The 13284-nt window shown below is 48.9% G+C and overlaps 7 protein-coding genes across 7 annotated transcripts; 6 read left to right on the forward strand and 1 right to left on the reverse strand.

Annotated features, from left to right (window-relative positions):
- Positions 1–137: 137 nt before the first annotated feature.
- Positions 138–1619, forward strand: FSUBG_5780 (3-isopropylmalate dehydrogenase; the record flags this gene model as incomplete). Its single annotated transcript, XM_036683913.1, has 7 exons — positions 138–188; positions 256–276; positions 330–401; positions 483–1077; positions 1131–1253; positions 1314–1348; positions 1419–1619. 7 exons carry the CDS (start codon positions 138–140, stop codon positions 1617–1619), a joined length of 1098 nt encoding a protein of 365 aa, XP_036538769.1.
- A 439-nt stretch (positions 1620–2058) lies between these two features.
- FSUBG_5781 (ERP2-like protein) lies at positions 2059–2810 on the forward strand (the record flags this gene model as incomplete). Its single annotated transcript, XM_036683914.1, has 3 exons — positions 2059–2211; positions 2270–2725; positions 2787–2810. 3 exons carry the CDS (start codon positions 2059–2061, stop codon positions 2808–2810), a joined length of 633 nt encoding a protein of 210 aa, XP_036538770.1.
- A 980-nt stretch (positions 2811–3790) lies between these two features.
- Positions 3791–5608, forward strand: FSUBG_5782 (uncharacterized protein; the record flags this gene model as incomplete). Its single annotated transcript, XM_036683915.1, has 2 exons — positions 3791–5374; positions 5432–5608. 2 exons carry the CDS (start codon positions 3791–3793, stop codon positions 5606–5608), a joined length of 1761 nt encoding a protein of 586 aa, XP_036538771.1.
- A 678-nt stretch (positions 5609–6286) lies between these two features.
- FSUBG_5783 (rhamnogalacturonate lyase precursor) lies at positions 6287–8497 on the forward strand (the record flags this gene model as incomplete). Its single annotated transcript, XM_036683916.1, has 5 exons — positions 6287–6990; positions 7042–7201; positions 7248–7286; positions 7337–8238; positions 8290–8497. The coding sequence occupies 5 exons, from the start codon at positions 6287–6289 to the stop codon at positions 8495–8497; spliced, it is 2013 nt and encodes a 670-aa protein (XP_036538772.1).
- A 408-nt stretch (positions 8498–8905) lies between these two features.
- Positions 8906–9418, forward strand: FSUBG_5784 (uncharacterized protein; the record flags this gene model as incomplete). The annotated part of the gene is made up of 1 exon (XM_036683917.1): positions 8906–9418. The coding sequence occupies one exon, from the start codon at positions 8906–8908 to the stop codon at positions 9416–9418; it is 513 nt and encodes a 170-aa protein (XP_036538773.1).
- Positions 9419–10769: 1351 nt separating this feature from the next.
- FSUBG_5785 (endo-1 3(4)-beta-glucanase) lies at positions 10770–12127 on the forward strand (the record flags this gene model as incomplete). The annotated part of the gene is made up of 5 exons (XM_036683918.1): positions 10770–11037; positions 11092–11145; positions 11198–11244; positions 11312–11981; positions 12030–12127. 5 exons carry the CDS (start codon positions 10770–10772, stop codon positions 12125–12127), a joined length of 1137 nt encoding a protein of 378 aa, XP_036538774.1.
- Positions 12128–12547: 420 nt separating this feature from the next.
- On the reverse strand, positions 12548–13195 carry FSUBG_5786 (import inner membrane translocase subunit TIM22; the record flags this gene model as incomplete). Its single annotated transcript, XM_036683919.1, has 3 exons — positions 12548–12901; positions 12954–13049; positions 13112–13195. The coding sequence occupies 3 exons, from the start codon at positions 13193–13195 to the stop codon at positions 12548–12550; spliced, it is 534 nt and encodes a 177-aa protein (XP_036538775.1).
- Between the last annotated feature and the right edge of the window lie 89 nt (positions 13196–13284).

Raw genomic sequence — 13284 nt, forward strand, 5'->3', positions numbered from 1 at the left:
AGTTGTGTAGCGGGGGTAAGGGTAAGGGTAGCTCAGCGATATATCATTCTTCAATTTCCTCACTTCCTTTTCTAATCAATTACTCTCGTACTTTGTCACATTAAACGGATTCGTCTCTCCAGATAAGTATTGCAAATATGGCGGAACACAATATTGTTGTCTTTGCGGGTGACCACTGTGGCCCAGAGGTAGGCTATTCGCGAGCTTTCACACTCTTGACTGTAGACGGAGAGGCTGACATTGGTTATTTTGCAGGTTATTGCCGAAGCAATTAAAGTATGAGTCTAGTATTTCGACCTGCGATTGGGCATACCTGACGCAGAATTTAGGTTATCAAGGCCGTTGAGGACAACAGCCCGACTGCTGGCAAATTCAATTTGAATCACCTGCTGCTTGGAGGAGTAAGTCCCCGGATGACGGATCACACGGGTCCGAAAACACCCATGAGAGAAGTCTTTTGCTGACCTCTGCGTTTCTCCCAGTGCTCTATCGACAAGACCGGCTCCCCTCTTACAGACGAGGCCCTCGCCGCTGCCAAAGCCTCCGACGCTGTGCTCCTTGGTGCCATTGGCGGCCCTGAATGGGGCACTGGAACCGTTCGCCCAGAGCAGGGCCTTCTGAAGCTACGCAGCGAGATGTGCGCCTATGGAAACCTCCGTCCCTGTTTCTTCGCGTCCGACGCCCTTGTCGAGACCTCCCCTCTAAAGGCAGATGTTTGCCGTGGCGTCGACATGATGCTAGTCCGGGAATTAACCTCAGGCCTGTATTTCGGAGAGCGGAAAGAGTACGATGGAGTCAATGCGTTCGACACTACTGTTTATACGAAGCCAGAAATCGAGCGTATCGCACGGCTGGGCGGCTACCTAGCCAAGACCAGGGGAGACTCACGGGTCATCTCGCTAGATAAGGCAAATGTGTTGGCCACGAGCAGGCTTTGGCGTTCTGTGGTTGACGAGGTTTACAAAAACGAGTTCCCTGATCTGAAGGTTGAGCATCAGCTCATTGACAGCGCGGCCATGATCATGGTCAAGAACCCGAAGCAGCTCAATGGCGTTATGATAGCGCCAAACTTGGCAGGTGAGCAAGGCCCCTCGACCACCTCGTAGGCGGTTTAGCTAATAAGATTTTAGGAGATATTTTGAGCGACGAGGCGAGCGCCATCACTGGCAGCATTGGTCTGCTCCCGAGCGCGAGTCTCTGCGGAGTTCCGGAAGTGGGCTCCAAAGTCCTTTCTATCTATGAGCCTATTCACGGTAAGACTCCCATCCTCCACTCAAGCCCGTCGAGATATCAGTCGCTAACTCAGATAACAGGCAGCGCGCCGGACATTTCAGGAAAGGGGATTGTCGTACGTTAAAACACTGTTTCGGACGGTTCCTATTCACTTGCTGCAAGTACAGAGCTGACATCGTATCTAGAATCCCATTGGCACCATCCTTTCCGTGGCTATGATGTTGCGGTACTCTCTGAATCTTCCCCACGAAGCTCAAGTCGTTGAGGACGCGGTTCGCGCTGCCATCGACGCCGGGCTAAGAACCAAGGATATGGGCGGCAGCACAGGCACCGCTGAAGCAGGAGATGCCATCGTTGCGGAGGTAGTCAGGATTCTCAAGGCATGAGATAGCTCACGCCTGAAAGAGAATAGACAAAGAGGTTACACAAAGGAAACAGAGGCGGGGGGTTTGAAAGATATAAAGAAGATAGCTGCTAAGGGAAGCGTGAGTTAAGAGCAGAAGTGGTGGGGGAAAACAGTGGTTGACAGAAAAAAGGCTTCAGATAGCTGGCGAGGAAATAAAAAGAGCAGTTACCTAATAACTGTCAAGCTAGAGATAGCTATATCATTACAAAAGATCCAACATATAGACAACCAATGCTGAGGTATACCTTAGCCAGCGGCTCGCTACCAGTAAGGTAATCTGATACAAGTACCTCCTGAACAATGCAATCACGTGATCTGAAGACAAGCAGGAACAGGGGTCGTTGGCTCTGACACATGTCCACTTTAGCGACAGCTTCCAGTCTTGAACACGCGACAAGATCCTATACAACGCCGCAACAATGAGACTATCAACACTTGTCGCTGGGCTTTTCGCCGGCCTGGTTACCAATGTCGCTGCTACTGCTTTGACATACAAGCTCGACGCTAACGAGAAGGCCTGTTTCCATACCACCACGAAAAAGCAGGGAGAGAAGATCGCATTCTACTTTGCCGTGAGCCTCCTCCAATGCAAGGTCATTCACCGAATATGGAGTTTAACATGAACTACAGGTCCAATCTGGTGGTTCCTTTGATGTCGACTACGTCGTCGAGGGTCCCAATGGCAAGATCATCATGGATGGTCAAAAGGAGCGACAGGGCGACTTTGTCTTCTCTGCCAATGTTGTCGGTGACTACTCTTTCTGCTTCGATAACGAGATGAGCACCTTCGCCGAGAAGTTTGTCGATTTCGAGATTGCCGTCGAGAACGAGTCCCGCGCCCAACTACCTTCCAAGCAGGGCACAACCCCCGAACAGACTTCGATCCTCGAGGACTCTATCTTCAAGGTCTCTGGCCAGCTGTCGACCATTTCCCGAAACCAGAAGTACTTCCGAACTCGCGAAAACCGCAACTTTGCCACCGTCAACAGCACTGAGGGCCGAATCATCAACTTCAGCATGATCCAGATCGGTCTGATTATCTGCATGGGTGCCCTACAGGTGTTTGTTGTTCGATTCTTTTTCCAGGTAAGTCCTACTTGTGTGTATGAATGTTCGCGGAATACTGGCTAACTATATACCTAATCAGGGTGCGCGCAAGGGCTACGTATAAGGAAATCGCTGTATCACATACTACAACGGAACTGGGTGTTACGAGGCGCGGAATCAAAAGGAGATGGATATCGGAAGTGTTACGTATAATCAGCGGACGCAGAGCGCTGGAACCGTCTTAAAGAGTCTGGTATTTGGGTTGACTTTACAGATTTGCGATACTGATATGATAGTTGTCATGACACGCTTTTGCTTGGCCTGGCAGTTAATGAAATGGCATGAAGCTGTCGTACTTTACATTTATGAATATCCGATGTTTTCCATGTGAATTGGAGTGCTCTTCTGATTTCCGCTATTGTCAACGTCCAAATCTCCTGATCAGCTTCACGCACTTGAGGTAATACCTGGCCAGTAGTCGCCCAACCAATGAGCTATGACGTTTCTGGGGCATGGCTCCAGGTAGCTCCATGCTTTTCAGTACAGGACCTTTACCCCTGGATCTTCTCTAGCCCAACGACAATCCTCCTAACAATAGCAAAGATATCTCTATGTTTATTAGACTTACATATAATAAAGATACAACACAATTAATTAAAAATAGAATTGCTAAGGTCCCTAGTGAATTGGAGGTAAATCACAGTTCAGGTAATACCTGAGCACTTGAATTGCACAGGCAGAGGAGGTTTTTCACGTGGTTCCAGGTGCCTAGGTAGGTGCCTATTGCAAAGCTTCAACGACCAATTACGTTACTCTACCGTGAGCTGCTTTAAGCTTCAGTCCCAGAGACTCGATTTGGTCTTCGAGTATGAGTTATACGCTTCGTAACTCTGCAAATCAAGTAATTTTGCGTATTGTCACTCTTCTATCGGATTTAAATATTGCTTTTCAAGGTTGATTGATGCACCATCGAATCTTGGCGTAGCAGGAAGCTACCTACTCCAGGCGCTAAACCTTTTTAAGAGCCTCGCCTCTTGAAATTCTAAACCTTGGAGCCTCGCGACTGATGAATGATCCAAACAACTTCATTCTCACAAACACAAAATGGCATCAATCGCCGGGTCGCTTCAGGCTGCGCTGCCCAAGCCAAAATACACAGGCGAAGATGAAGAACCCCCGGCGCGAGCGCAACAACGCGGTGTTCGAATTGTTGGCCCCGGACAACTTGACGAAACCCAGCTGGTCCTCAAGCGATCTGGTCCTCCAGCATATGGCCAGCGCTCAGGATGGCGTCCACGATCGCAGGAGGACTTTGGCGATGGAGGTGCTTTTCCCGAAATTCCGATCGCTCAGTATCCGTTAGAGATGGGAAAGAAAGGAGGAAATTCTAGCAACGCGTTGGCAATTCAAGTTGATTCCGAAGGCAAGGTCAAATACGATGCCATCGCGCGACAAGGACACAGCGAAAATCGTATCGTTCACACTTCTTTCAAGGAGTTGATCCCTCTTCGACAACGCGCCGACGCGGGCGAGATCGATCTTTCGCGACCCGATAAGGAGTCTGTAGAGGCAACAACAGAGAGGACGAAGAACGCATTAGCTGCATTGGTCTCGGGAGCGGTCGCAGCCCAGAAACCGAAAAATGTTAATATTGGGCAACGAAAGGATGCTACTTTTGTTCGATATACACCGGCAAACCAGATGGGCGACAACTCCAAGAAGCAGGACCGCATCATGAAAATTGTCGAGCGCCAAAGAGATCCCATGGAACCACCAAAGTTCAAGCATAAAAAGATCCCTCGAGGACCACCTTCGCCGCCCCCACCAGTCATGCACTCACCACCACGAAAGCTTACCGCTGAAGACCAAGAAATGTGGAGGATTCCTCCCCCAATTTCGAACTGGAAGAACCCCAAGGGGTTCACAGTACCGCTGGATAAGCGCCTGGCTGCAGATGGACGAGGTTTACAGGATGTAGTCATTAGCGACAAGCATGCTCGGTTTGCCGAAACCCTGAAGATATCCGAGCGTCATGCTCGTGATGATGTTCAGAAACGTGCCATGATGCAACAGCGCCTGGCGGAGAAGGAAAAGGCACAAAAAGAGGATACCCTTCGAGAATTGGCCCAAAAGGCTCGAGCAGAACGGGCTGCTGCTGGTCGTGGGCGTCGAGATTCTCGTGACTCTGGGGACTCGAGGGACTCGAGGTCACGATCGCGAAGCTACAGTTACTCCGAGTCAGATCGCTCTGACAGTGAGGATGAAGAAGTCAGAGAGCGTGTCAAAGCACGGCAAGAGAAACAGAGGGAGGAAGAGCGAAAGCTACGACAAAACCGCATGGGTGCTGAACGCCGAGCTCAAGTTATGGCCCGTGAACAAGGCAGAGATATATCTGAGAAGATTGCTCTAGGCCTGGCCAAACCTACACAATCAAAGGAGACGATGTATGACTCGAGACTTTTCAACCAAACAAGCGGATTCGACAGTGGTATTAACGAGGACAACCCTTACGACAAGCCTCTCTTCGCTGCCCAGGACGCCATCAACAGTATTTACCGGCCACGAGTGAATGTGGATGATGATGACGATGGCGAAGCGGGTGACCGGGAAATGGCCAAGATCCAGAAGAGCAGTCGTTTTGGTGAAGCCCTTGGCAAGGGAACTTTCAAAGGTGCCGCAGACGCCGAGGTCAGTTTCCATTATTACAGGACGCCGTCTAAAACTTTGCTAATGAACTCAACACAGGCACGAGAAGGACCAGTTCAGTTTGAGAAGGATGCTGGAGATCCTTTCAACGTTGACAAGTTTCTATCTGAGGTGGATCAGAACTCATCATCTAAGCGAGGTTATGGATTGCAGGATGAAGACAACAGACAATCCAAACGACCGCGAGTCGACCCTGACGACGACGACGAAGATTAAACCGCAAAATTGTGCAGAGTTAGTGGTTATACAGTTAGAGTCAGTGAGCTGTCAAGGAGCAATTTTTGGATTACAAGAGGCATATTTACAATACCAAGACACTACTAGAGCACAGCCCTCGGTGCTTGGCGAATTAATCTTATTCAACTGCCTCATGATACCAACCGTCCAATGCTAAGACCGTCGTTGGGGGAGGCCCCAGCTCCAATACCGTCGTGGAATCACCAGGATGTCATCTCCCTCCGCATTTCGGAAATGTGCCCAATTCGGGCTGATTTGCGGGGTAATAAACGTCACGAACTGTCAACCTTTAGAGAATCGCCATGGTGTTGACCAGGTTTACAAGGTCATTTGCCTGCGTGAAGCTAGCTTTCCCCTGATACTCGCTGATCTTTGGCCCGAAACCCGAGAGCAAGGGGCTTTTATTTCTCCCGAATAATTTGCTAACAGTCGGTCTTAGCCTGAAAAAAGATGTGATTGACAACGTCCCCATGGGGAAATACATGACCAAGCTACCCTTACCTTCTCATGAAAGCTTCATCCCCCACAATGTTGTTGGGGGTTGTTTGTGGGGTCAAGGGTGACTTCTGTAGTTATAAAGAGAGTTGAGGTCGCATTGATCACTCTGGAGTTGTTGATCGATAGCTTCTGCCACTTACACCCATTGCAGCCTTGACTATGAAGTTCCGCAAGCTTTCGGCAGCTTTTCTTGTTTCGTTGCTTCAGGCACCTCAATTGGTAGCTGCGGCTCTCAATGCGACCGAGACCGATACACAGTTGGTGATTTCGAACGACCGACTATATGCGGCCGTTCAGAAGAAGGGCGGCGCCATTGTAAAGCTCACTCTTGACGGAACGAATCTTCTCGGTAGCCCATCTGGGTCTACAGGCATTGGACCTTACCTTGATTGTTACTGCACGCCCAAGGGATTCTGGACGCCGGGTTCGGTAGCCCCCGAGTACAAACTCTTCAAGGGTCAAGATGGCAAGGGTAAGGACTATGGCGGTATCGTCATGTCCGACACGTACACCGAGACAGGTCAGGTTCTGGAGCAATATTGGTTCTTAAGAGATGGGGAAACTGGCCTCCATACCTTCAGCCGAGTCGCGTATCACAACGAGGGGCAACCTTTCCTTCGCAACCTTCAGGAGCTTCGAACCCTCTTCCGACCGAATAACGACATGTGGACTCATCTCTTGACCAACACGAAGCAATATGCGCCTCTCCCAGGCAAGGAAGCAAAGGATAAGCAGGTTGTGGTGCAAGATGCCACATGGTATCTGGGAAACACATCTAATGATCCCTATGTTAAGCAGGAAGCGGATTACTTTACCAAGTATACGTTCCAAGACAGCTGGCGTGATATTGATGCTTATGGATTGTGAGTTTTATGCGTTTCGGCATTGTGGGATATTTAACTGACAGATAAAAGGTTCGCTGATGGTTCCAAGACCGAAGACGGAGATGCATATGGTGCTTGGCTTGTCATGAACACCAAAGACACCTACTTTGGTGGCCCTTTGCATTCTGATTTGGTTGTCGATGGTATTCTTTACAACTATATTAGCTCTAACCATCATGGAGATCAAACAGTCAGTCCACTTACTTCTCTAACAAGACTAGAACTAACTTGTCCAGCCCAATATTACCAACGGATTTGACCGGACATTTGGACCTGTAAGTCTATCTGAAGCAGCTAGCATATTAATTTCTCTAACCTCTCGCAGCAATACTTCCACTTCAACCGCTTCCCCGGAGAGACCGACATCTTGAAAGCCCAGGCCGATGCAGCTCAATACGCCGACCCTGAGTGGAATGCCGATTTCTACGATTCAATCGCGAAGCACGTTCCTAACTACGTACCAACGAAATCCCGAGGGTCCTTCGAGGTCAAGGTCGATCTTCCCAAGGGGGCCAAGAATGCCATTGCTGTTCTCGCACAGAGTGGCGTGGACTTCCAAGACAATGTCTTCGACACAAAGGCCTATCAGTACTGGGCTAACCTTGATGAGAGCGGCCGTGCTACTATTCCTCGAGTCAAGTCTGGAACATACCGTCTTACCGTCTATGCCGATAACATCTTTGGACAATACACTCAGGATAAGGTCAAGATCAAGGCTGGCAAGACTGAAAAGAAGAATGTCCGCTGGAGGGAGGAGTCCGCAGGCAAGGAACTCTGGCGAATTGGTACTCCTGACAAGACCTCTGGTGAATACCGCCATGGTTTCGAGCCCGATACATCCAAGCCGCTGCAGCCGGAACAATACCGTATCTACTGGGCCAACTGGGACTTTGTCAAGGACTTTCCTGAGGGTGTCAACTTCAAAGTTGGTGAGAGCGATGTCGGCAAGGATCTCAACTACGTCCACTGGAGTGTTTTTGGTGGAAAGGGCAATTCCGTACGCCCAGAGCAGTATGTCGGTGACGGCAATGTCAACAACTGGACGATTGCCTTCGATCTGAAGGAGTCGCAGGTCAAGCACAAGAAGCATGCGACCTTTACCGTTCAACTTGCGGGTGCCAAGACTGCTGCTGGAAACACGGATATCTACAATGCTTCTGAGCCTCACTCGAACCTCAAGTACACGGTGAACATCAACGGCAAGGATCTTGAGCCTTGGGTTATTCCGTAAGTCGAGCCTGGATCTCTCGAAGATGAGCTATACTGACCCTTTCTAAGTTATGACCACAGCAGCTCCTGTGCTGTTCGCTCCTCGGTGAGCTGCTACAATATTGCTCATAAATTCGAGTTCGATGCCAAGCTATTGAAGAAGGGTGATAATGAGATCATCCTGAGCTTGCCTTATAATGCTACCAATTATGAGTCTGCTGTGCTGCCAACATCGGTGTATGTTCAGTATGATGCACTCAGATTGGAGGTCGAGTAGAGATTATAGCTGTATACCTAATTAGCAACGATTATCAAGAATAAAATTCATGATGCCCTGGGACAAGAAAAGAATCAGGAAACGCGTTTCTAGATTTTCCGATATCGTAAGACAGGGCTGATCTTTTGAAGTTGTTTGGTCATCAGATTCTGCACGGTCGGAGGGTTTGGCGTTGTAACAGCTAGTTAGCGCGTGAGGAGGGTTTGAAGGATCGCCATGATCAGAGAAGCAACAGTAACATCCCAGGGTCACATAAAGTCAATGTTTTTCGGAGGCTTTTGATCTCGAGACTAATTTATATAAAACTGACCTTGAAGTCAAGAAGAATTCTCCCGCCGAGTATCAAGACTCACAGCTCAGTCGATCTCAGTCTCATACCTACCCTTCAATCAATTCAGTGGCATCAAAATGGCCTCTGGAGCGTTTTTCAACCCCAGGGTCCTCTTCTTAACAGCTCCCCTCGTCTCTTCAAGCATCACACTCTGGTTCGCCCGCGACCAAAGTTTCTTCCTCACCCTCTTTACCAAGTCTCCCATTGAGCGCAACAAGGCCAATGAGATCCTGCCAGGCTACATCAACAATTTCTACGGTTCAGGCCCGTGGGCGGTCCTCACTTTTATTGGCCTGACATTCGGCACATCGATCTTCAATATCTGGTCTGACCGCGCTTTGCTCCGGTCTCGCGGCTCACTATTCTGGTACGGCTGGTCTGCTGCACTGGCGCTGGGGCATCTTGCATATGTGCCTGCTGTAGCGTGGAAGCTCAGGGCGCTGTGGGAGGACAATTGCGCTGTGGAGGGGACGGATAATGTTGGGATGCTGGAGAGATGGTTGGCTGTTAATAATTTGAGGATGTTGACGACTGATCTTGGGGCATGGCTTTGTGCTGTTGTGGCTATTTCAAAGACATTGACTGTCTAAGTTAAGCCATGAATGTTGGAAGGCATTGGATGTCTTTTGTACGAAATTTATCGACATTACCTACAGTCGAGGATCTGCTGGCTGAGTGGGATTTGGAATCAGAGATCTTCATATGTTACATTACATCGACGATGAGCGAGGCGTGATACTTGGTAGCATTTAAAACGCTCCCTTGATGTTTCTTGTAACTAGGTAGGAGCAAGAGGAGCTATCTATAAGTACCTACCTTAGTTATGTTACAATGGTAGCCGAGTCCCTTGCACGCGACAACATCATTCTCTGCTGTAAGCGGCTCTCGGCTTCACGGCATGTCTCGTACGTCTCATGCCTGTGTAAGTTGTCCTCAATTTCTGTTAGCGTCGGCACCAAAAATAAGACAATGTCCACTGAGCTCTCGAACCTGAATAATTCGAGCTCGTCCTTTTCGGTGGAGATTATAAATAAAGAGATCAGTAAAATGACGCGTTGCCAGGCCGTATTTCCGGTCATCGATTCATTCATGGTACGTAGTGTTGAGTTTACACGCTTCTGTCAGTTATTGGTCTGCAGATTACGCGTCTCGCTATCTCCTGGCAGCCATTTTCCGAGTTTAAGCTATCCCTTGAGACAAGTAAATAATGCAATCAACACGAACTATTTTTGTAGTGAGTTCGGAAACGGTGTTGAGACTCTGACTTATCAGTGGTTTTTTGTTTGTGGTCTCTCGTGTTTACCCCTGAACCCTCCTACTCCCACTCTCCTGGCTAACACGGCTGCACGGCTACGCGGATACCATCATCAGCATCGAACTTCAGCCCACACCAAAAAGATGCATGCGCTAGGGAGTAGGCAGATCGGAAAGACGGCATGTGGGGAGGATGCCCCATGGGCGGCGCGAGTGCCGTTAAGTACCCTTTTTATATTGATTTGCTGCTCATGATACCTACGTCAAATGCCCAATAAACTTTGGTGGGAGTCTTATAGAAAGGGACTGTGAATCGCTCACGGGCTGCCTTGGATGTGCGTCCGACTACCTGTCTGCAGCTGCACAGTATTGAAGGAAGGGCAAGAGCTGCTTTGCTCCTTCAAATGTTTCAACAGGAACTCATTCCTCATTTCCTCCTTCCTGTGAATAAAAAAAGAAACTTGATTCATATGCTTCTGAGAGGGTGCACTCGAGGCTGAGACAACCCATCTCCATCAACACACATCTCTTCTGCATTGCATTGCATTCCATTCTATCTATCACTACCTCTCTTCTCTCTACTTTACTTTACTTCTTCTCTTGTCATTCATCACTTGGTGCAAGCAACTTCAGCTCCAACTCTTCAATCACCCGTTGCCCCTGTTCTTCCACCTCAACTACATCACCATGTCGATGTATTCATCTGGTGTCAAGCCTGGAGAGATACCTCCAATTTACGACGAGGTATTGCTGGCTCGCAAAGGCCAGGAAGTCCGTCATGCGAGCTCAACAATGCCCTGGTGGAATCCTCGATACTGGCGAAAGAGAATCTGGGCCGCTATCATCATAGTCATCCTTGTCATAGTGATAATAATTGTCGCCGTCGTTGTGCAGAGAGCTAGAAAGAATATGTACCCTGACTACGTACCATTATCGTACACCTTGAAAGATACATGTAAGTGCCTGTCATCCTCAACTTGGATACGAAGATCCGCTAACCACTGCCCAGATGGAGGTGAATCCTTCTTTGATCAGTTCAACTATTTCACAGGATACGACCCCAGTAGGAACTACCTCCAGATCTCAAGTGTTGCAAGACTAACGCTTCTTTTTAGCTGAGGGTTTCGTTCATTACGTTCCAAAGGCGCAAGCAGAGTCTCTTGTAAGGAACCCCTACTGGCAACCAAATAAGTTACTGCTTAGGATCATGTTCACCTAATACTCTTCAGAATCTGACACATGCTTCACCCACCACTGCCACTCTCAAAGTCGACACTTCTGTCGGCCCCAACGACAAGCCGAATGCATCGACTGGTCGCTTTTCTGTCCGAATCGAATCCAAAAAGACATACGAGAACGGTCTCTTCATCTTCGACGTCAAGCATACTCCCTACGGCTGTGGCACGTGGCCGGCCCTTTGGCTTACTGACCGCTACAACTGGCCAAACCATGGAGAAATTGATGTGATGGAGTCGACAAACAAAGCTGAAGACGGGAATCAAATGACCTTGCACACTACCGGTGACTGCTCAATGGACGTACGCCGCGAGGAAACAGGAAAGACGCTACAGAAAAACTGCAACCACGAAAAGGACGATAACGCGGGCTGTGGCGTTCTGTCAAAGCCTGCGGGATACGGCACCATCTTCAACAAGAATGGAGGAGGCGTGATGGCGGTTGAATGGCGGCATGAAGGCATCCGCATGTGGCAGTTCGGTAGAGACTCTATACCGTCAGATATCAAAGGAAACAACCCAAAACCCGACACTTGGGGTACTGCTGTTGCCGACTTTCCCAACACGCATTGCGACATTGGCACGCATTTCAAGAACCAGAGCATCATTGCCAATATCGACCTGTGTGGCAGTCTTGTTTATCACGTTTGGGACGACTCTGGATGTAAGTTAGCCCTGTACCTTGTAAGGACATAATGCTGACTATTTTCAGGTTCGGGTAAATGCACTGATCTCGTCGCCAACAACCCTGAAGCCTTTGAGAATGCGTATTGGGAGTTTGGGACTTTCCAAGTATACCAGGCAAGTTAAGCCTGAGTTTGTCCAAAGCAGATCGTGTGCTATTTGCTCTTTTGAAAGCGCGGCGTTAAGAACAAGGGGATCTTCAAGTTGCAATTATGGGATAGGCAGTCATTGCAGACATAAATTCGTTTGCTAAGATTACAGTGTAGACTCGTGGGTTCTACATGAGCAGCTCCTCTATGAAGCTCGGGTCTTAAAATACCTGTTAATACAAGTGCCATATCGCCATCTCCATATCTATCCTTGTACAGTCTTCGTACATTCAATGGCAAACATCCCAAAAGAGGAGAGTCCGTATCCCAACGCCGCCCTATGATCTAGAAATATGACTACCGTAAACTCCCACGTCTGCAGAAAAGCCAAGCGTATATATACATCTCTTAGCCCGCTCATTCGAACCCCAATCTTGTTTATATCAGCTGCCAGCATTTAGTCGTCCTTGGGTGGTGATCGCATGTATGCATCGATAGCCGCACTGAATGCTGCGAAAGCCAAACAACCACCTGCAGCAGCTTGAGGGCCAGCATTCTTGGCCAAGATACCGCCCGTCAAACATCCTGCAGCGACACTGTTCGTAAGATCGTTCTTCGCTCGCAAGCCTTCGATGCCGCACTCTACGCCAGAGTACAAAGCACCAACTTTTCCGAAGTTCTTGGCCATAGACCATGATCGTGTTCCCATATCTTTGAATCCGATCTTAAGTTGTTGCTTGAGAGGAAGCGATGTGATTGTGCCTTGTGGGCTACCGGGGGCGGCTGTGTGGTAAGGCGTATCGTAGGACATCTTGCAGGATATTAGCTTGGGATAATGGCTCGAAATCCGCCAAAGAACGTACAGAGGCCATGAACATTCCAAATAAACCACCCATACCGAATCCCATAACTCCCGACATGACTGACTTTCCGAAACAAGACTCCATCGCAGATTGAACCTATATTTCTCAAAGTTAGCTATGCGCCCGCGAAATTCCGAGCAAGTTGCGCATTCACATACAGCTTTGACGTTGGGATCTTGAGGTCCGCCGATCGCAGGCGGTGCGGCAGCACCGGCTGGAGGTGTCATTCCCGGGAAGTTCATGGTTGTGATGAGATGAGATGAGGAACGTGATCGTTAAAGTGGGAGGGCGGGTTTAGCTACGGCCGGATCGACTTGAGATTCTCTGGGGA

The sequence above is a fragment of the Fusarium subglutinans genome, assembly GCF_013396075.1.
Source record: "Fusarium subglutinans strain NRRL 66333 chromosome Unknown NRRL66333_c0000058, whole genome shotgun sequence".
NCBI lineage: Eukaryota > Fungi > Ascomycota > Sordariomycetes > Hypocreales > Nectriaceae > Fusarium > Fusarium subglutinans.